The 22739-nt window shown below is 44.0% G+C and overlaps 2 protein-coding genes across 2 annotated transcripts; one reads left to right on the top strand and one right to left on the bottom strand.

Annotated features, from left to right (window-relative positions):
* Positions 1–3656: 3656 nt before the first annotated feature.
* On the bottom strand, positions 3657–17698 carry pelp1 (proline, glutamate and leucine rich protein 1). Its single transcript, XM_056368755.1, has 19 exons — positions 17492–17698; positions 17231–17295; positions 16129–16234; positions 15846–15995; positions 14875–14946; positions 14389–14448; positions 13973–14129; positions 12863–12995; positions 12287–12374; positions 12088–12176; positions 11665–11778; positions 10587–10737; positions 10322–10475; positions 10179–10234; positions 9872–10005; positions 9364–9466; positions 6121–7770; positions 4854–5168; positions 3657–4314 (listed from the first exon to the last, which is right to left on the bottom strand). Exons 1-19 carry the CDS (start codon positions 17630–17632, stop codon positions 4222–4224), a joined length of 3831 nt encoding a protein of 1276 aa, XP_056224730.1. The 5' UTR covers positions 17633–17698; the 3' UTR covers positions 3657–4221.
* Position 17699: 1 nt separating this feature from the next.
* Positions 17700–22733, top strand: med11 (mediator complex subunit 11). Its single transcript, XM_056368757.1, has 3 exons — positions 17700–17939; positions 19778–19908; positions 21180–22733. Exons 1-3 carry the CDS (start codon positions 17870–17872, stop codon positions 21375–21377), a joined length of 399 nt encoding a protein of 132 aa, XP_056224732.1. The 5' UTR covers positions 17700–17869; the 3' UTR covers positions 21378–22733.
* The last annotated feature ends 6 nt before the right edge of the window (positions 22734–22739 follow it).

Below are 22739 nucleotides of genomic sequence, written 5' to 3'. Positions count from 1 at the left end.
CGCAAGGTCAGATAAGAGTCACGTCACAGAGCGGCAGCTGTGAAAACTCACAAACTGAATTTAAAGAAGTGCAATGAAGTGAGGTTGAGAAACACACTTCGCTGATGGAGAATGATAAAGTAAGCTCTTCTGGTTCTAGACTTCAGCAGTGAAATGTTACAACACTCCAAAAAGAGACCATGATAATGATCAGAGCTGGATTTCACATACTGTTTCCAAATGTGCGAGTCTGGATTTACACTGAACTGAGTGAACCGGTTTGAACCAGAACTGAGGCAGGTTCTCCAAGATGCTGGAACCACCTACGTGATAAGAACCTGAAAAACTGAGAGCAGGTGTACTAAGGAGAACTGGAGCTGGTTTAAAGGCAAAGGGGGGTCACAGCAAAAACTGGTCTGATTACCAGCAGTGACAGAATGTGGCCGGTACTGTTTTCACCTTGTGAGTCTGTGTGTGTGTGTGTGTGTGTGTGTGTGTCATCATGGCAAATTGTGGTCTTGGAGACACCTACTGCAGCAGCGACTACAACTAAGGAGGTTTTGAGTCTGTCCGTGTAACAACAAACTTTGTTGTGTTTGTCATAGACTTTAAATAAAGATGGACGTAGCCTCCATGACGTCACTCGGAGGTTTTCTCGGGAGCGGTTCTGAAGCTCAGAGTGAGCTGCTCCACCTTCGCCATCTTGCAAGTACCTGACTCCACCCCTATCTCCCAGCGAATCCAACATGGACAAAGGTGGGACGTGTGTGGAGCTGAGACCACCTGTCACTCAAAGCCATGCCCTCAGTTCTACATAACTTTAAATGTAAACAGCTGAGTCATATAAACAGTTGTCATGAAGGAGGAAATTAGCTCTAGAGAACAAAACATTCTTTGTACCAGGCTGTAAACATGTTTATTTCTGCTGTAAAGTTGGACTTTTTATAATGGGAGTCTATGGGGACTGAGTCACTGTTGGAGCCAGACTCTAGTGGCCATTAGGGGAACTGCAGTTTTTGGTTCTTCAGTGTTGACTTCAGCTTTCAGCCTCGGAGGCTGATGCTTGGTGTGTAGTTAAGATAAAAAGTGTGAAGGTGGGTGTGGACTGACCCCTGAGTGAGAACACAAACATGCCGATGAGCCTCACTGCTGCTGTGATCCTGATAATCCTCATAAAATGGATGAAGTTTAGATGAAGCTCATTTCAAAACTATTGATGAACTGTGAAAACTCGGATAGTGAATTTAAAGAAGTGCATGAAGTGAGGTTGAGAAATGGTAAAGGAAGCTCTTCTGGTTCTAGACTTCAGCAGTGAAATGTTACAACACTCCAAATAGAGATCATGATACACCTCCTCAGATCAGAATCTCCTAGAGTACAAACACCTGAAGGAAAAACTGAGCCTCTAAAACCACAAGCATTTCATAAAAGAACAGAGAGAAAAATCCTCAACTAATTACATTGAAATATAACAAAACCCAAACCGGAATCTTCTGAGTTTTAGTTACCTAGAATGGTCTAAATAATTATTTGTCATTATGCAGAGGTAGCTGTATAATGTCTGTAAAGTAAAACATGTATCTGGTCTGTTTTCTGCTTCCTATGGAAGCTGTGAGGCGGCGCCAGGATCATTTCTCTATGTTTCTTTTTTTTTTGCCAAGATCATTTTGGTAGTTATTTCTTTTTCTAATCACCAGCCTCTCAGGGCTTCCATAGCTTTGAGTAAACAGGATGTTTACATGAAAGTATCGAGGAAGTGAATAACAGTAGTAACAGACTCTGGAGGACGACGACGTTCACCAGTCCCGGCTCATACTGTTGAAAAGACGTGTGTTATAACTACTGTGGCTTGGACAAAATAAACCCTGAAGATGTCACAATGATGTCATCTGCTCCTGGAAACTACAGATTCGTGACAGAAAACCTGAGTTACAAACTGCGGACTTTCCAACACAGAGACACTTAACTGTGGCGTAACCAATTCTGGGTGAATTATGGGAAATAGAGATTTTGATGTGTGAACCATGAGAAGGAAAAATATCACAGCCTCTGCTGGACAGATTATTTATTCTTTACTCTAACTCTCCGATAGTGTTATACTATTATTATATATTAGATTTATATGACGGCGTGCACGATAGGGAAAGTAATACGAGAGGAGTCTTTAGTGATCAGACCTCCATCATGGGGCCATGAAACAGTCTGAACACAGTCCACACACTGGTGGTGGCGAAGAGGAGGTGAGGCAGAAAACCTGGAGGGACGAGATGTGGAGCAGGATTCACTGGATCTGGACAGATGTTTTTTGTTTTTTTTCTTTGGACAGACAAAATTCATGGACAGAATCCATGAATCCATAAATGGTGGAACTGAAGGAAGCTGTTAGTCAGCAGGGTGGAGGAGGACTGAGAAAACAGTGATGAGACAAGTGGGAGAGGGAAGGGGAGAGAGAGAGAGAGAGAGAGAGAGAGAGAGAGAGAGAGAACTCATGAAGACAGTCCTCCTGAGTAAACTTCATGTTACTATGGTAATACAATCATGTGATCCAGGCTTTGTTACTTGTTCTCCCTGTTCCAGATGTTCAGAGCAGGAGTCTGGATTCGTACTGAACTGAGTGAACCAGTTTGAACCACAACTGAGGCAGGTTCTGTGTTCTCTGTGTGTGTGTGTGTGTGTGTCATCATGGCAAATTGTGGTCTCGGAGACACCTACTGCAGCAGTGACTACCACTAAGGAGGTTTTGAGTCTGTCTGTGTAACAAGAACTTTGTTGTGTTTGTCATAGACTTTAAATAAAGATGGACGTAGCCTCCATGACGTCACTCACAGGTTTTCTGGGGAGCTGTGATCCTGATCATCCTCATAAAACGAATGAAGTTTAGATGAAGCTCATTTCAATACTATTGATGACATTATTTCTCAAAGGTTCCTGACTTTGCTTCCTCAGACCTGTACATACCAGACTGTAACTCTGATGTGACACTGAGCTTAAAGAAGAACCTGGTTAATGACACAGTGAACTGAGTGAAATGATTCTCATTTCCGGACTAAACACTGGTTCTCAGCGGGTGTGTAACATGTTCAGACTGCGACAGATGTGTTTATATGATAAACAGTCAACATCAACACTGTAAAATAGTTGATTTTGTTCTTCTGAAGGACATTGACAGGTTCAGCTCCAGACATCTGCAGGGAAACAAGTAGATTTCATCTTCTTCTGTGGTGAATTTGTTAATTATAAGAGGTATCTATAGTCTGACTGGCATCCGCCAGATTTGATCATTTCCTGTTCTTTTTCCGTACAAGTCTGTTGTGTTTACTACAGGAACACTATAGCAGCTGATATAGCTACAGTTAAAGGCTCAGTTCTCCCTCCTCTGTCCAGACAGACAGCTGTGCTTTCTGTGATGACATCACTGCTCCTGTTCAGACCTGGCATTAACATCCATCTCTGGTGATCCGATCACAAGTGTTCAGCTCTAAGTTCAGGTGTGAACGTATTTGACATCTGATCCCTCAGAACACATTCAGAGCTGGTCTGGACCACATGTGGCCACATTCTTTTAGCAGTGTGAACGTGAATGCGTCCTAGGCCGCACTGAAGTATCAACTACTCTACTGACGCTCTCTGTCACAGTTTCATCATGAAGCAAAATTATTTTGCTATCTCAGATTGGCTAAAATCAACAACTCATTCATGTTTATTTACATATAAAGCAGGGAAGTGAGATCTGATCACAAGTGGTCACTGGAGACACATGTTAACTTACTGTTGCTTAACCATGAAATCATGAAAACTGCGGTCCTGATTTTCTCTTTTACTTTTTATAACAAAGAATATGACAGTCATGAAACATGAAGAGCACAGAAGGTACATATCAATCCAAACACACGGGTACTTCATACACTAACTGTAGATAACATGTACCGTAAACGGGAACAAAGGCTAGCGTTCAGAGTGATATACCTCACAGAGCTCCGCGCCCTGCTGGGCTGCAGGAAACCTACTGTTTCTTTTAGCTCATGTTAAACTAGTCTGTCAATAACAAGCTGAAGGTGTGACAGTAGAAAAAAAAGTCCTGCAGCTGAAGTCAAAGAAAGAAACCTGGAGGCCATGTTCTATAGTATGAGCGACTGTAGACCGCCACAATGATGAGGGAGGAGTTAATGAGGTAACTACATGATGTCACTGATGACACCGTCTCTGCTGCATCCGCGGAGACCTCGGTTACATCAGGTCAGTTCATGAGCGGGTCGATCCAGAGGCGCCGTCTTCATCATCAGGTGGACAGGCCACAAAATCAGCCAACATGGACGCCATGGCTTCATCATCCATCTGAGGGACAGACAGAGAGACAATATGCTCTGTGAGGGGAGGTGGGGGGGGGGGTTTCACTCAAATGAAGCTGAGACTATTTATTATTCCATTCTGTTATTTCCACTAAACATGTGTAACTGTTCTAATACAGGCTGGACTGTAGTTTGACTGTTTGCTGGTTCTGACTGTATCTTACACTGTCAGTCTTTATATCCCCTGAAACTTTTTTTTATAAACACCGGACTGACTGACTGACTGACTGACTGACTGAGTTATTGAGGGACTGACTGACTGACTGACTGACTGACTGACTGACTGATTGAGTTATTGAGTTATTGAGGGACTGACTAAATGAGGTGGGTAGGTGAGTGAGTTGCAGAGTGACTGACTGACTGACTGACTGAGTTATTGAGGGACTGACTGACTGACTGACTGACTGACTGATTGAGTTATTGAGTTATTGAGGGACTGACTAAATGAGGTAGGTAGGTGGGTGGGTGAGTGAATGGCAGAGTGACTGACTATATTTCCATATTGAGTTGGAAAAGTGTTCTTACCTTTTTCTTCTCAGTGCTTTGTCCCGCCTCTTCCTCCCTGTGCACCTCCTCTCTCTTCCTCTTCACTCCCTTCCCCTCCTCTCCATCACTCTCTCCCCCTCCTCCCCCCTCAGTCTCCTGCTGCTCTGCCTCCCCTCTGTCTCTATTCTCAGAGCTCGTCTCCGCTGGCTCTTTAGGTTTCAGAGCGGCTGAGGAGTCAGGATCTGCAGCTGCTGAGTCTCCTTCTGGAGCAGCTGAGGGCTGCTGCTCCTCCTGACTGCTGCACGGCTGGTTCTCACCCACACTGGCTTCCTGTGTTGGTTCAGGCCTCGACTCCTGTACAGGAACAATGAGTCAGAGTTAGGTGGAGGGATCGGTTTCCTTGAAACAACCCCGTGACAATACCAGCTTCAATCATCAACTACAAAGACACTTTTCCTGTTTCCTGACCTCCAGGAACACATGGTGCCTAGAATCATAATCTTTTTGTTGTCTTTAAACCGAATCACACAGAAGAGTTTTCTGTTGACACCCTGAGAAGATAAGAATGTTAAACTACAGTGTATTACGGCCACATTGAGCAAAAGAAAATCAGAAATAAATAAATATAAAAAGTCATATTATATTGAGGATAAAGTGATCATTTGTGTTGTTTTAGAGGGGAAATATCAGAAGCTTTAAAATGAGGAACCTGGAGCATCCTGTGAAGTTCTAATTAACAGAGGTTTCATTAATAAGGAGAAACTTTCGGGTCATCGTCATTGTCATCATCATCATCATCATCATCATCATATCATCATCATCAGCAGCATCATCAGCAGCATCAGGACAGTAAAAAGATAGTGAAGGAACTGAGTCTATTCTATACATTCAAAGCCATCCACTACCTGGCCCCCCCCATCTGGCTGATCTCCTCCGCATGCCATCCGCCCGCCTCAGCACCAACTCTGGAACTCTCTCCCACCAGACGTCCGTAACATTGTTTCTTTACCCCAGTTCAAATCAAGACTCAAAACTCATCTGTTTCAATCTGTATATTCGCTGTAATTTCATTGTTTTCTTTTTAACTGTCTTTTGTTTTTATTATTTTTATTGTGTTTTTAATCTTGTGTAAAGTGTCCTTGAGTGCTGTGAAAGGCGCTGCCAAATAAAATGTATTATTATTATTATTATTAGACAGACAAACAGCAGCTCAGTCTGACACTGACTGTCCTTTCACCTGTTTGGTTGGTTGTTTGTGATGTTCCTAAAAAGTTTTTTCTCTCAACATTGTAGTTTTAATTCTCACCTGTTGACTCTGATTGGTTGTGCGTTCTTCGGAGGAGGTTCTCAGCTCAGCCTCACTGGCGCCCTGCTCCCACAGGCTCGCCTCCTCCTGCACCGCTCCTCCGCCTCCTCCAGCTCCAGCTCCTCCCCCGGCTGCCCCTCCCTCATCCGTCTCCTCCCTCTCCTCCATCGCTCCTCCGGTGACACACAGTATCTGCGGCATGGTGGGGTCATCCATCCTCTCACTCTCATCCTCCTCTCCCTCGCCCCCCCGCGCCTCCTCCAGGACTCCGATGCTCTCCACCTCCTGCACCTTCATCCTGTCCTCTGGGAACAGAACTCTGTTGGGCTGGATCTCCTCTATCCCTCCCTCCTCGTCTCCCTCCACGCTGAACCCAGCCAACCCTTCTTCATCCACTGCTGCCTGGACCACCTTCCCCTCCTCCACCCCCACCTCTCCTGCCTTGTCCTCCGCTCCCTCCAGTGGAGGTATGTCCCCATCCTCCTCCTCCTCCTCTTCCTCCAGCTCTTCCCCCTCTTCTTCATCATAATCCTCATACTCCTCTCCATCATAAAACTCCTCCTCAGCAAAATCGCTCACCTCCTCCTCTTCGTCCTCCTCATCCATCCCTTCGTCTTCCTCCTCCAGCTCCTCATCATCCTCCATGTCCTCCTCCTCCTCTTCTTCCTCTTCGTCGGTGCTGTTGATGTTGATGACGGCTGAGTCTTCGTTGCTGGCGGGTGGTGGTTGGTGCTGGTGGAGGTGGCGTCCCTGCTGACTCAGCTGGTTCTGCAGCTGGTGCATCTGGAGCGGGAGACCCATGGGTCCGGGCTGGCCCGCTGTGGAGGGCTGCATCAGCATCTGCTGGAGCTGGGGTCTGCCGGGCATCGAGTCCCCCAGACCACCGGGTGGAGCTGTGAGTGTGCTGGAGTTCAAAGGTGGGACCAGGGAAACCACAGAGGTACTGGAAGGAGGGAAGGAGTTGATGGGTGTGGTGGAGGTGGTGAGGAGGGGGGAGGAGGTGGCAAGGTTGTTGGAAAGCGAGACGCTGTCTATTGTGGTCGGTACAGCTGTGGTGGGCACCATGGTGACACACTCTCCTCCTGGTAGAGAGACTGTGGTGCCCCCCGGTGCAGCAGAGACCAGGTTCTGGGAGTTAGCTGCGGCGGCGTCGTCCTGCTGGTTCTCCATGTTGAGCATCCCCGGAGGAACGATGACCACACTGTCGTCCGAGTCGCTCGCCAGAGAGATCTCCACGTCCTCCGCTTCCTCCTTATCGTAGCGGATGAACACGGGTCTCTGGCCCTCTGGGGGGCCCAGCCCGGCCTGGTCCGGCAGGTGATGCGTGTGCGGGGACAGGATCATGTCTCCTGGGGTGTGGGCCTGGCCCGGCAGCCCTGGAACTAGAGAGAGGTGGTTCTCCAGCGAGCCCAGCAGAGAGGCGGGGCCCAGACCCATGGAGTGGCGGCTGGGGAAAGGAGGACCGGGGGCGGTGCCTCCTAACAGGGTCGGCAGAGTGAGTCCAGGGGTGGGGCCCTGTGAGGAAGGGAGGACTGGAGCGGTGGGGGTGGGTTTCAGGGTGAGGGGCGGTAAAGGGAGGGCGATGGAGGGAGTGCGGGGGTGGAGGAGGGAGTTACAGATGGTCAGGGCCTCAGCACAGAACGTAGAGACCTGGGGGGGGGCAAAGAGAGTCATTAGAACTATGAATGTAACCATGGTACATGATGTGCTGTTGTGTTGTTTCAAACAGACACAGTGGCTCTGTTTTCACATTCCAAAGCTCACGGTCTGAATCTGCAGCACAAGCTCAATCAGGGCGTGTCCACATCACTTCTGCTATTTTAACGGTGGAAACAACCGTCGCTGCTCCAGGTGCATGCTTCAAAAGGGTTGAACTCAATCTCTTAATTATTCGTGGTAGTGTTTCGGCCGTAACATCCAATAAACAAATCAATCACAGTGCCATCTCCCAGGCAGGGGCACCTTGGTGGATTGCTATTATAACAGCGCAGTGTTTGACACAGAGTTAGATTCTGTTTGTTGTGAGTTGATCACATATTGTGAGTTACACACACAGCAGCTCTGTGAGCACTAAAGGGAAATGAAGGGTTTTATGGCTTTATAAGGAAGTAACAGCACAAATCACAACATTAGAAATATTTAATGTTTATTATGAGAAATATAAATAAATTTTTGGTTCATTATGAAACTGTAGACATATTTATTCTGAGTGTGAATGGGAAACACTGTGACACACTCTGCTTGAGTGTAACAGGCAGACTGCATGTTAATATGCCCGCCTACTTAGGAGCCTATTACTCTTCACAATGCTCCTTTAAGTAATAGTGAAACTCTGCACCACTGACTTAAGACCAGGTTTCTTGTTAATCAATCATTTTCCACTGCCTCAAGATGACAACGCAACGCACAACGCAACAATGCTCCTGCTCACACCTCATTTTAAGAGACCAACACGCCCATGGGTGCTTAGATGTTTATTTGCTATTCAAACAACGTGGGCACACGACGGGAACATTACAGCTGTGTCAGTCTGAAACTAACAAAGACACTGATGTTTCGCTCTGAGCTCATTTAGTCCATGATCAGAAAAAAGAAGCTGTGTTTAAGTTATTGTGTGTTTCAGTCTGCATTGACCTGGGGGTGGAGGGTGGGGGGCTTCCTATATATTTTGGTTAGCTGTTTACTCCAGTTACAGACTCGACCTAAATCTCTTTGTTTATCACCTGGGAAACAAAAACATCTGATTTTCACACAGTCAGGGCAAATGAAAGTTCACAGGTCAGTGATGAAATGCTACTGCAGGTTTGTTTTGTGTTATAACTCTCTATCTCTCTCTCCCTCCCTCTCTCTCTCTTTGCTGTTGACTGTCAACAAACGGCAAAAAGGCCAAATGAATAAATGAATACACACTGTGCTGTGTTGGTCAGTGATGATGTTCATTCTTTACCTTGTGACCATAAACTGACTGCTGCTGTAAAATCTTGTCTTATGGTTTTATGAACTGTTTTAGTGTATTATATAGTTGAATAGTTGCAGTTTCTTTGGATGTCATGTGACTTAACTGCAGAAAGAGTGTTACCATCTCACTTCTGTGAAACATTGCTTTGTCTAATAGTCTGAAAAACCACCTCATACATTTCTTTTTCAACATTTGATGTTTTTAAATCATGTTTCCATGACTTGTTTTAAACAGGTTCAGAGGAAACACAGCTAGAGTCTCTTCTCTCTCTCTGCCAGAGTCACCTTGAGGTTGCGGTCGGCGCGTCCACTGCTGAGGATGGATACAGCACAGGTCAGAGGAGGGGGCCAACAGGGTGATGGGACCAGGACCAGAGCCAGCAACAACCTGCAAATACACACAAACGATACGATCCATCAACACGACACAGTCTCGTCTCTGTTACAACACACAAGTCAAACTACACATCACATAATGCACAGTTGGTGGACATATGTGAAACATCTGATTCAGACTTTTCACCAGAACTCAATCCAGATGTTCCTGTTTTATTTATTTATTTTTTATAATTTGCTGAAACTGCTGCAGAGTCGTTTGTAATTTGTTCACAAATGTTATAAAAGATAATAAAAATGATTAAGATTCATCCACTGTGGCTATTAATGAATATATTTACTAATAAGTTAATAATATTAATAAATCACAAAGCACTTTCATAAACAACATGCAGTTCAAAGTGTTTATCACTCAAAGTAATATCCAAACACGAAATGATGTGAATGAAGGCAGCACCTGTACAGCTCTCGTCTGGTGAGGGCGCTGCTGTACTGCCCGCCGACGCCTCCTGCTGATTCACATGCTGCGTTGCTGCTGGACTGTTGCTGCTGCAGACGGACACACAGCGGCAGCACGACGTCATGGAGACGCTGTGGGAGAATCAACACAGAGCAGAAAACCACTGAAGAAGAGAGGTGACCAGAGAGAGAAAGATGATGGAGACAGAACCATCCGTGTCCTCATCTTGTCTAACAACAGTGTTTCATGTTGTACAGCAGGTGACTTCAGGTGTTTCCCACGAGTGGTTACAGTTAATATTTACCTTGTGTATATCGTCCTTCAGCAGTGTGCCACCGGTCAGGATGATCTGTCTCAGTGCTGTGGAGAGGAAAACATCTGTGTGAGGACACCACATTTACAACAGACCCATTATAAAAGCCGTCTTCAGACTGAGCAGCCTGTCACCTCTGAGGGCTGAGAGACAGGTGTCCTGATTGGCCAGAAAGTCTCCTTTCCTCTGGAGCGACGGCCCCACTGCATCTGCCATGACCAGAGGCTTCGTCCTCCGAGGACCTGGTTTCCCTCCAGGAACCGCATCAGCTGACAGACCTGCCCGGAGCTGGAGAGGACGAGAGTTAGAGACGACACCAACCGGCTGCCACACACCCCGTTTCAATCAATCATTCTTACTGTAAAATACATGATGCTTAAATACATTCAAACTAACTACCTTGATAGACTCCGCCCCTGGTGTGATGTCACCGAGTAGGTGGTTAAACAGGAGCTCTGAGTGACCTGGGCTTCCCTGAAGAATGCTGGCAGAGGCTCCAGCCACCTGGACCCAGAGCTCTAAGGTTCTGTAGACCGAGACCCGGACCGAGCTGTGGAACCAGCCCAGAGACACAACAAACACACACTTTCAGACCACATCGTCTCTGACACTTCAATGTCCCGACACTGGCCCTAAACTGACCCCCTCTGTCCCACATCATAACAGTGTTTCTGTTCAACGATTGTTTAGAATAGTTTCAGAATAACAGAAATTATTATTTTAATTAATATCATTTATTGTTATTTATATATATATAGCATAAGCTATCAAAGTGTAACAGACTGACTTTGTCATGTTTCTGTGTAAAAGCATCACAGATAAAGAAACTGTCAGAAGAGTGAATGATGAATGAAAGAATGTTTTCTGTCTTTTCATCTTCACTAATGAAATAATTTAATTAACTAACAGCAGCTTCTGGACACTGTGGTGGAAGGTTTTCTTGCGTGTTACTCAATGCATGACTGATGTTTGGAAATCAATCAATACACCTTCAATGTCAATATGACAACTTTGACCATTTGATTTGTTTTCATTAGATGTCTATATGACACACAGTTTAGTGATGCTCAGATCTTCAAGCTCTTAAAAATGGATATAAAGCTGCAGAGGACGTGTGTCTGATCGAAACTGACATGGCGCCATCTATAGGACTGACGAGCTAAACTCATGTCAGGAAAAAATGTAAAGCAGTGCTGTTACAAGACTGAAAAATATGAATCCATTTTTGGAATTTATGAATTGATTTTGAATCTGTAGAGATATTGATTTGTTTGCACACCTCTAAGTAGGATACTGAAATTTAACAGCTCATTCATTTGCTAATGCTGGACTTTTGTCTGTGTCTGCTGCAGCACTGGACAAATGGTTCTTGTAAGTCTACCAGCTGCTGATAAAATGCTGATGTGGTGTTGCACTGGGAGCTGTGGTTCCTGTGGTTCGGGTACTGGTTCCTCTGTGTTGAGGATCAGGACGTTACCTGTAGGCTCTCTGCTGTCCCAGACTGGCTTCATGTACAGGCGTCCAGGCAGACAGGGTTTGAGAGAACAGCCTCTGTAGAACTACAGTGTATTGAACCATGCTGCTACGTACACTGTAAACACACACACAGCACAGACTCAGTGTCAGCAACAAACAACAAATCAAACAAACTAAAGTGTAGATGCAGGCAATAACGACCAGGGTCCGAGCATTTGGATATCACATGCGGAGATAAATAAAAAGAAGAAGAATGGAAGTGGAATAATAAAGAGAACAACTAGAGACCAACCAGTCACATTACAGGAAATATGGTCTCAGTCTCTCCTTCCTGAGTTACACCATTGAATAATGGCCACATGTGTTTTTACAGAACAAAATCAAGTCCGTGTGTCTGTGTGTTTGTGTGCGTGTGTGTACTCACGCAGTGATCAGAGCTGATAGGATGTCCAGTGTGTTGGTGTGTATGATGGGCAGGACCAGCAGCCTCACACTTCCATCTCCTGTTAAATTCTGTGACAGAGAGATATCATTTGTTTGATGTCCATTTATAAAACTTATTAACTCCGTTAATTATCATTGTGTGAGTGTGTGTGTGTGAGAATGAGAGAGAGAACACTCACTATGCTCTTGGAGCTGACAGCGAGGGCTCGACACACCAGGTTGAGTATTGGTCTGACAGGTAGACGGACAGCTGAGGCTGGATCCACCCTGATGGACAGAGACACAGTGAACGCCTGTGATGCTGCATCAAACCCTTTACTGCTCTGTGTGAGCTGTGGTTTTGATCCTTGTTGCTATGAGACAAAAAGGCAGCTGCATGTATTGTATGTGCTCCATAATGAATTAAAACAACGAGCAGCGACAAGCAGGTTTCAGGTTTGACAGAGCCGAGCAAAGTGATTCAGTTTAATTCTGTTTAAAGAAGGAGTGAGGCCAGTCACACACTCCTTTCATCAGCACAAAACCTGCAGAGTTTCAATGGGACCTTTTCTTCCACAGAGATCGAGACCAATGAGAACTGCTGACAGTTAACTGGACTTTGTTTTCAGTATTCAGAGATATGAAAATCATGAATGACAGACTGGAAAAACAAAAACTATTCTAATGTATGTAATGTAAACAAGAACATTTTATTATAATTTGGATGAACTAACATTTTTAAACTTGGATTGTGTGTGTGCATGTGTGCGTTGTACCTGAGTGTGTGTTTGAGTGCCAGGCAGACAGCTGTGTATCTGTGCTGGAGCTGCAGCAGCAGCAGCGGATCTGATTGGTCGAGATGAGGAAAGGCCAGCTCCACCCCCGGACCTTCATATTGCACGGCTCCATCTGATACAGCAAACAGCACGCAGCATCATCAGAGCACAACACACATGTAGAGACTACAACCAAACCAAACCAAAACACGTTACAACAAGGACTTTACACAGCATCTAACAGATATCTGCAGTCCGTCCACTAACTTATGACACGTGTCAGGTGTGTAAATGAGCAGATCTATGTCCAGTACAAACATTGTCTCTGTAGCCACAGCGATGTAAGAGAGTATAAACACAGGAAGGAATACAGTTAATGCAGGAAACTGACTTCATATGCAACACTGTCAACAAGTCAACTCTATAAAGAGCTATAAATCTTTGGTACACTGCAGAAACAACAGCTGAAGCTCCACCAGCGCCTGGACTACAAACTGCTTTAAGAGAGAAATAATTGTTTTGGCTTAAAGTGAACCTCAGTTTTCTTGAGTTATAAAATAACTGGATAGTTCCTAAAAGGACTTGATTATCAGTTCAGAGGTAGGTTCTACTCAGCTGGTGAAAACAGCGCTAGAGGAGCTGAAAAAATAATGATAATGATGTGATAGTGACATCATCAGGGTTATCTCTGTGTTACAGCCTGGAGGTGTGGAAGACAAAGGAGTTTATCAGGGACTGAGGGTCTAATGAAGAAACACTGTGGGATGTGATGTTGTTGGATCTTGACTGGCACCAGGACCGAAAGTCAGGAGACCTCCAATTCTGCTGTTTCCATTTTGATCCCTCAACTTCGCCTCCTGGGCGCCTTCCACTGGAGGACTTTCGGGTTTTTTAGGGTTTGACAAGACATGTCCAACATTGATATTTGTGATGCATAAAGCATATGTTGATTATGTCCGACTGGACAATTCAAATTTCAGCAGTGTAAACTACGTGAGTGGTGTTAGAGTTCTGCCTGTGTTGTTATTATTCAGCAAATAACCACAATGAATTTGAAAAAGTTAGGAAATTCAATCAGAGAAATTCCACCATCACTGATGGAAAGTGTACCTGTTTCTGAACCCTGGTAGATCTGAGTCAGCAGGCCATTGGCTGAGGCCAGTAAGCAGTGAATCTGATTGGTCCAGCCTTCAGCTCTGCCAGCACCTACCCCTCGGTCCAACAGGCCCCCCAGACAGGGCAAGCGACCATAACACTGACAGGCCATCTGACAGTGACACAGAGACAGGCACATGAAACTTGTTCAAAAAACAGCTGCTTCACTTCAGTTCAGTTCAGTTTGCGCCGTACTTTCCTGTACATACATCTGTGACAAGTGGCAAAACAACAACAAAAAACATCATTAGGGAGAAATTAACCGCTTTGTAAGGTAAGAGTACCTTGTTTTTGTGTGAAAGACAGATCGAGAGACGAGGATAAAAAGTGCACATATCAATACATATGATGAAAGAGTGAGAGTCACAAACCTCTTGTGTTTTCTTGTTTGTACTGTCCATTTTGGAAAGGAAATACGCTCCCAGTTTGTCCTAAAAGACAAAAAGGTTTTTCAGTGTTTTCTCAAGGCTCAAGCGTAGGGATGGGTATCGTTAAGATTTTAACAGTAGCTCTGTCCATTTCAGATTGAATTTAAGAACACACCAATAACGATCAGCTCATGGTTACTTTTCATCATTATTCATTATGCATCATTCAGAAACAGAGTTAGTGAGATAAAATGTGAAAGAGAACTTTTATGTAGGAATAATGAACAGGAAATTTATTTTCCTAATTTCTCTAGTACCAAGAGCAGAACCGGAGCTTATCGATATTCCAGTCTTTAGGGCCCGTTTAATACCGGGTTTCGGTACCCATCCCTGATCAAGTGAAATACACATGATCTTCAAGTTATCTATAAAACACAAGACAAAGTCTCTAGGTGGAGAAAAATCTTCTTTCTCTCCTCTGTGTCTTACCCGGAGGGATCCGCAGGCTCTGGGGTAGTAGGTCATACAGGCCATCATCCCCTCCATGGCTGACAGCTCACACTGAGACCACGAGAAGAAAAGGGGAAAGGGCTTACGATACTTCTTATGACAGATCTTTTCACTGTCAATTAATCTCTTGATTACTCTTCATTTAATCAAGTGGCCAAAGGATCACAATCTTGACAATCTTTTTAGCTGTTTAGGAGTCATTCAACTTTTAAAATGAAATGTCTAAATATAGAAACTCTTAATGACGCAATCTGTATGATTCATCTGAAGTAGACATTATGCCAAAGTAAGATCGTCTATGACTGATCGTTTATAACCCTAATTAATGTTTTAGTCATTAAAATGTCAGACACATTGTTTATCACAGTTTCCCCGAGCCCAACGAGACATCTGATGATGAGCAGTCACAACAGAATCAAAATTTACAAAGACAAAAGAAGAAAACCAGCAGCAATTTATCGGTCAGCCGATTTTATCAGCCGATATCGGCCTATCACAGATATATCGGTATCGGCATATATATTCTCTGATATACGCTGAAATTAATAATTTTTTTAAGAAGCAATAATGCAGTGGAAATGCTCGAGTCAAGTCAAGTTATGTAGGTAGCATTTTAAGTGTATTTGTTCCTTTGCTTTCATTACATATCTCTTTCACAAGTGTTTTATATATCGGCCGATATAATCAATATTGGAATTTTTTTACTCCCTAATATCGGTATAGGCTCCAAAAATCCAGTATCGTCAGGCTCTAATGATTTCAGTTACAAAAGAACACATATGTTGTAGTTTGTCATCATGAAAAACAAGACAAAGTTTAAAAGAAAGTCCGATGTACCTAATCAATATGCAAATTTATGTAGCGAGGCACAAAATTCACTAGTTTCTGAGTTGCAGTGAATCATGAGATCCTTCACTCATGATTATTGGTCCACTGCCCTGTATCCTCACCTCTGTCTTGAGGCCCAGCAGAGATGTCAGGATGCCCAGGATGGAGTTGAGGCCGACTTCTCTAGCCAGCTCTGCTAGCTGGGATGAGTACTGCAGCAAATCCTTCAGGATGTTCACTGCCAGCTGGATGGTCTGGACTGGAGCCTGAGACTGAAGGAGAACATCCACAGACAAACCGGAGAGGACGGGGAGGAGGAACAACACAAGAGGACGTTAGTCAGGTTTTATGGAAGAGTTTTGGACAACACTAAGAAGAGTGTGTTTGTATGTGCACACATCTTACCTGTATGACCTGCTGCAGGGAACGCAGCCAGGAAAGACAGTGCTGCTCAAACAGGTCACTGGAGCTGTCTTTAACCAGCATGGAGAGCAGGCAAAGGCCCTCAAACCTGACAAACACACACACAAACACACACAGATTTTTTCATCCCCTTGATATTCATACTTTGGAGTTACTGTCCAATATCTGAGCCTTTAATCATCATAAAAACCTTTTATTGATCATTTCCTTCACATGTTTAGCACGTTTTTATCTAGACTTGAAATTCAAATGTAAATGTGATAGTTTTCCTCTCATCCATTTATTTTGAGTAAAAAATATTCAAGGTTGAGTATCAAGCTTAACACTTAAAAATGGAAACTAAAAGCTGGCTTGGATATCTGGTCAATTCATCTTTTTCACTTATTCTTTGATCATATAGTTTCTGATTCAAACTGTATTTTTTCCAGTTTTAGACTATTTTCTATTTAGGTAATGCTCTCATTGTTGTAGCCTCTTTTACACAACCTGTTCAAGGCGGGGACGTTGTGCCTTTATTCCACCTATTAGTTCTGTATAAGGTACAGACATGGAATCAGGGGGCATTCTTGTTCCTCTTTTTTGCCAGCCACTCTTAGCTTAGTTCATCCACCAGAACATTTACCTCTCAGCTTTTCTTCACCTGTGTAATCTGATCGGCAGTGACAGGATACAGCACTAACATTTACCCTGAGTGCTCAGACTGTTTACCAGCCTCAGTATTGAGAAATTTGAAATGATACCCTCCATATCTACAAATAAACAACGTGACGTTTTCCTGAAGGCGCTGCAGTGATTGCGTGTGTATATAAAATCACTTGTTTGTGTTTACATTTTCATAATTCACAGAGCACTTCTGCTCTTTTCAATGTTGTTCACTGATCAGTGTTTTAGTTATTTACTTTTAACGTCTATACAGACACGAACACTGAGGATGGCGCTAATATATCACAAAGATTTACAAATAAACAACAAGAAAACACAAATACCGGAACAATAACTTAAGAGCACCGGTACCACAGGTATCATGAGGTTAACTGTGACTGAAATATTGTGACAGCTGTAATGAAACATCGGTTTTTCTCACCTGGTTTTGCTCGAGCCCAGTTTGGCATTACTGAACCCCACGAGACCCCCGACGGCGCTCGCGCTCTACAGAGACAAACACAGGTGTTCACAATCAATGACAGTAACACACAGTAAGACAGCACCAGCAGCATGTTAACACCCAGTCCTACTGTAGCTCCAGGTGTCAGCTCAGTGAACAACAAAGCCTGTAGCAGCCGCTACAGCAGGCTAACAGTTTACTAGCCAGCAAGCTAACACGCCTCTCCGGGCCGGACTCTACCTGTGTCGGGAAGACGCCATGTTCTCTGTAGTTGGCCAACAAAGCGGGTAAATACTCTGGACGGTGTTCTTTCAGAACCGACACCAAACCCTCTGTTAGTCGCATAGCTGATGGGCCATGCAGCCAAGCCGAGGTAGCCATCTTTCCTCTAAGTCAAGCGGACGTCACCACTGTGCGACAGGTGACGTAGATTTAGTGAGCTTTTTGTTGTTGTGCGGACTGAGCAGTTTGCACTTCCATGCTTCAGTCCTGTGAAGCTGAACTGAGCCGAACAAGTTTATGGTTTACTCTGTGTACTGACTGGACCTCACGGAGCGTTACTGTACGCTACGACGTGTCATTGTTAACCCGCTGAAAGGAGCTGTGTCCCGCCTGGTGATGGCTAACGAGCGGCTCAGAGCTCTGGAGGATGTGGAGAAGGAGATAGCGATGGTCCTGCAGTGTGCCGGTGAGGACAGACTGTACCCCTTTTAAATAACTAAAAAACTGTATCATTGTATAATTCTGAATGTTTTTATACACGCACTGCTGTAGTTAATAGTTAGTAGCTGCTACCACACACAGTCCTGCTGTAGTACAAGGAGCAGACACAATGAGCAGTGTCGAACCTCTCATGTCCAACTGAAATCTTTCTGTTTGAATTACTGAAGAAAATGTTTCTTATATCTAAATATTCTTGTAGCGAATATTTTTATATTAACAGGGGACCAAATTAGAGCAGATAAATCTGTATCGGTTTTGTTTGTAAAAGCTGGTAAGAAACAAGCCATCAAAGTAATGTAAAGACAAAGGTAAATGTCTTACATAGATGTTTTATTATCAGAGCCGTTATTGTAGAGCACTGAGCTAACTAATCCCTGTAAGCAGTCCAGTGTAGACAATGAAGTAGTAGAAATGAATGAGTTCACATTGAGACAAGTACTTGACAATGAAAGCTGTCCCCTTCTTTTTGTCTTGATTGTGCAGCTGTATGTGTTTCGCCCTCTGAAGGGCTTAATATTGGTTAACCCACTAGATGCTCTGCCTCTGCTCCCTGAGACAGATCTTTGCACTCACTGTTCAATCAGGGGGAATGACTGCACACAGGGTCCCCTTAAAGCCCCAGCGCACATATGGCTCATCTCTGTTTTTCACTCAGCCACCCTGGGGACAGTTGCCCCCAGGGTGGACAGGTGTCTTAGCGTCTGTCAGTGAAGCCGCTGGTGGTTGCATATGGGCTGTACTGCACCGTGAATGGCTTGGAGTGGGATAAGGGCGTCCCCACCATCAAGGATGCAGTCAGGGCCCGCTTCCTTCCCTTGACATCCTTGTGGCATGGCCATCGGCTGTCACTTCTGTCCAAGAGGAACAGAATGTCTGACCACTGCAACATGGCTTTCCTCACTGGTTCGCTTGACAGGTTCACCAACCAGCACATCAAGCTGTTGCCTGAGGAAAATGTGGAGGTACAGACAGTGGCGATGGCTTTCCCCTCGCATATGTCAGGCCTTCACCATCTATGATGGCCATTCAATGTGCTCACTGGGTCCCCTGGGTCGTATTGTAAGGCAAGGTCAGGTTGAATATAGTGTCCCAACTCACTGCTGTGACAGTACTCGCTCTCATGTCATGACTGAACACAGCAGCTACAAACATCCTGCTACAGACACCTGTGTCTGAAAGATAAAGCCTCCTGTGTTACACATCTAATGTGTAATGGAAGCTGCTCTGTGTGTGTTTCCTTGCTGACGTCTGTATCTTTTAAAGGCCGTCCTCAGGAGCATAGCAAACTAGTCTAGGCTATAAAAGCTGAGGTGTGTGGCATTGGTTCATGTCATATATTTGTCCCTTTAAGATAGACACATCCTCATTGTTTTTTCTTCTGCAAATTAGCCAATTATGATGTCACAGTGAAGTTGACCATTGACCTTTTTAGATATAAAATGTCATCACTTTTTTTTTATCCTTGAAGACATTTGAGTTAAATTGTCAATTTGTGAATGAATTTGAGTTATTGCCAAAAATGTGTTTCGTGAGGTCACAGTGACCCTGACCTTCGACCTCTGACCACCACCAATCTAATTAGTTCATCCTTGAGTCCTAGTGAATTTTTGTGCAAAATTTAAAGAAGTTCCATCATGCGAGGGACAACCTGAAAACATTATGCCTGTGGCTTTGGCCGTTGCTAGTGTAGAGGAATATAAAGGTGTTGCTGATCAGCTGTAGGAGTAAATTATATTATCAAATCATTGTTTGTCACGGTGTCTGGTCGTGAACTGACATGTTGTCGTGCGCTCACCCTCACAGGTAACATTGTCCTGGAGCTCTCCAAAGACAAACACAACGCCAGCTTCCTGGACAGACAGCTGGTCCAGTTCCAGAGCTCCGTCAACCGGGTGGAGAGTGAACTGAGCGGCCAGATCCGCTACCTCACCCAGGTCAGAGCCACAATGAGACTATTAGAGACCACTGCTACAACAGAGCTGTGGTGCCTCATGGTAACAGTGTTGTAGAATACTACATCTTAGTATGTGTCTGGATATATCCATAGATATTAGTGTGAAAGCTTTTTTTTGAGTTGAAATAAAAGATCTAAATGAGTAAGATCATCCCTCCACATGACAGGTGTGGCATATCCAGTGTTAATTACAGGTGTGATCTGGCCTGATCACAATAAAAAGCCACTCTAAAATGTGCATTTTATTTAAAAAAACATGACTCGGGCTATAGATGTGCATTTTTTGGGGGGGAGGGTCGCGGTTCAGAAAACATCTGGTGCAACCAGCATTTACCTCATGCAGTTTGACACATCTCCTTTGTACAGTGTCCATCAATCTTTGTTTAAAATGTGTAGTTTTATCAGTTCCACAGGTGCTCCACATTTTGAGGTAGTGTGCAGTCAACATGCTGAATGTCCACCAGAGCTGTGGACCATAAAATGATCAGTCATTTATTCACTATAAGACGCCTCCAAAGTCATTTCTGAGAGTGTAGCAGTTCATGGAGCTAGCTTCTTACCCACCATATGTCATCCATTGTGCATGTTTGAGATGATCTGAATTATACTGGATCCACTTCCTGCCAATATCCAGCAACTACACACAGCCACACTGTGTCTCTGTGCCAAGCAGATGTGTCGCACTGCATGAGGCAAATGGTGGTCACACCAGATACTGACACCCCCCCCCCCCCCCCCAAAATGCACTTCTGTCACACAGTTCAGTGTCTAATTAATGTCTTTTTTCAAAATATAACTCCACATATTAAAGTTCCTTTTATTCTGACCAGCCAAAAGCACACCTGTGCAACAATCATGCTGTGTAATCAACATCTGGATATGACACACCTGTCAGGTGGATGGATCATCTCGCTCACTAACGCTGTGTGTGTGTGCGTGTGCGCGCGTGTGCGTGTGTGCGTGTGTGCGTGTGTGTGTGTGTGTGTGTGTGTGTGTGTGTACTCTTTTATAAATAACTTGTAGATTTAGATTTGAAGTTAATTCTTTAGCTTTAATCTTTTATTGCTTTTCTGTTTAACAACTAAAACATATTGCTCAGTATTTTTGAAAACAAATCTGATCCCCATACATACACAGGCTTCACAAATACAACCAGTTAAGTATTAATGCTGTAAATACTATGTAATCAGTCAGAGTGCATCAAACTGTGAGCAGCAGATTAAAGGTTATCGTCCTCTTTCCTCTCTCCAGGTAGCTACTGGTCAGCCTCACGAAGGCTCCACGTACTCAGCCAGGAAGGACTGTCAGATGGCTCTGAACAGGGCAGAGTACGCCAAGGTCAAACTGGGAGAACTGGGACGGACCTGTGAAGTCATGCTGGAGCAGCAGCAGCAGCAGCAGCAGCAGCAACAGCAGCAGCAGCAGCAGCAGCAGCAGCAGCAGACATGAGAGGAGAGAGGGCGGCTGACTGGTGGATTCATGATCAATGGGCAACACTTGATGAGGCTGATGAGCCACATCCTCCACTTCTACCACCAGCATTACATGTTTTTTAATAATCCTTTTTTTATTGTAGTGATAAATACTGAGTTTCACAGGAAACACACAAAAAAACATGTTATATACAAGATGTCTGATTTTCTAAGGAGTGTATGTTGAGTATATTTTGTTGCTCATGGTCAATTTTTTCTTCTTCATGCACAACTACCAAGACCTCTGAAGACCAACAGAAAGAGCAGTGTTCAGGTTTGTCCTTCAGTCTCACACTTCAACAGATTCATTGTACAGGTGTTGAAGCATTTTAGCCGCTGATGGAGCCTCATGTACGGAGCATGTGAGACTGTTAGAAGAGACTAACCGACAGTAATAAGTAAACAATGATGATGATGACCTGGCTGTCATATGTTGTACAGTCTTTTGGACCAATATGAAATGTTAATACAGAAACACAGTGAAGTGACTCTGATCCAGGACCTCGACACATGACAGTCCTCCATCAGTGAGACTCTGGAGACGCTTCACCTCCAGGTCCAGTCCAGCGTCATTAACTCTTCAGACATGTCCTGCTCTCACACCTGCACCGGTCAGCTTCTGTTTGACAGCTGGAAATATTTTTCACAGAATACATAAAGCTCTGTACGACAACTTTTTTTTGTTAAACAGCAAAATAAAGACTTTTTTTTTTTTCTAGTTACAACAGTTTTTACCTTTTATTGAGTAAACAACATAAAGATCATGTAACATTGTTTCTTCTTATATTTGAAGTGAGATGTTTCCTATAAATGTTTGATTATAATGGTAATAGATGTGATATCTTACATTTGCATTTATTATACAAATCTCATATTTCTCATAAAACAATGTGCGAAAAAAAATCAGGCAGATTCGACACTTATGAACCGATTGTCACACAGGAGAGACTCAGTGTAGGATTTACAGTCTTTGATGCCGTAGCTCAGGCTCAATATGTGTGGACCAGGACAAACCAGACGCTGTGGTTGATCGTCCATGTGGTTGACTCGCATATTAAAATATGACAGACAGAATCAGCTCCATGCTAACAGTTTAGTTCCACACTACAGTGAGATCACAGTGAAGAATATAATGAAGCATAACGGGTGTAGTTACGTTGCAACATGATTGAACAGATGACTCTAAACATGGGCGAACATCTTCCGTTTTTCAGGGTAACTGGTTATTAAATAAAGTGTTGGACAGATCTGAGTTTCCACACAGGATGAAAAGTTATTACAGTTCATCCTTGGGGGAACATCATCCAATGGTTTTAGGGATTAGAGGCCAGATGATAAA

This window comes from Seriola aureovittata, chromosome 23 (assembly GCF_021018895.1).
Source record: "Seriola aureovittata isolate HTS-2021-v1 ecotype China chromosome 23, ASM2101889v1, whole genome shotgun sequence".
Classification (NCBI taxonomy): domain Eukaryota; kingdom Metazoa; phylum Chordata; class Actinopteri; order Carangiformes; family Carangidae; genus Seriola; species Seriola aureovittata.
This window is presented reverse-complemented; position numbering and strand designations above follow the sequence as displayed.

What these genes read in the sequence shown, in the direction of transcription:
- med11 (XM_056368757.1), top strand. Translation starts at nt 17,870, where the DNA reads ATGGCTAACGAGCGGCTCAGAGCTCTGGAGGATGTGGAGAAGGAGATA. An exon ending in GATGGTCCTGCAGTGTGCCG is followed by an intron (nt 17,940 to 19,777) that starts GTGAGGACAGAC and finishes TCACCCTCACAG; the next exon opens with GTAACATTGTCCTGGAGCTC. An exon ending in AGATCCGCTACCTCACCCAG is followed by an intron (nt 19,909 to 21,179) that starts GTCAGAGCCACA and finishes TCCTCTCTCCAG; the next exon opens with GTAGCTACTGGTCAGCCTCA.
- pelp1 (XM_056368755.1), bottom strand. Translation starts at nt 17,632, where the DNA reads ATGGCTACCTCGGCTTGGCTGCATGGCCCATCAGCTATGCGACTAACA. An exon ending in ATGGCGTCTTCCCGACACAG is followed by an intron (nt 17,296 to 17,491) that starts GTAGAGTCCGGC and finishes TTGTCTCTGTAG; the next exon opens with AGCGCGAGCGCCGTCGGGGG. An exon ending in GAGCCTGCGGATCCCTCCGG is followed by an intron (nt 14,449 to 14,874) that starts GTAAGACACAGA and finishes TTTGTCTTTTAG; the next exon opens with GACAAACTGGGAGCGTATTT.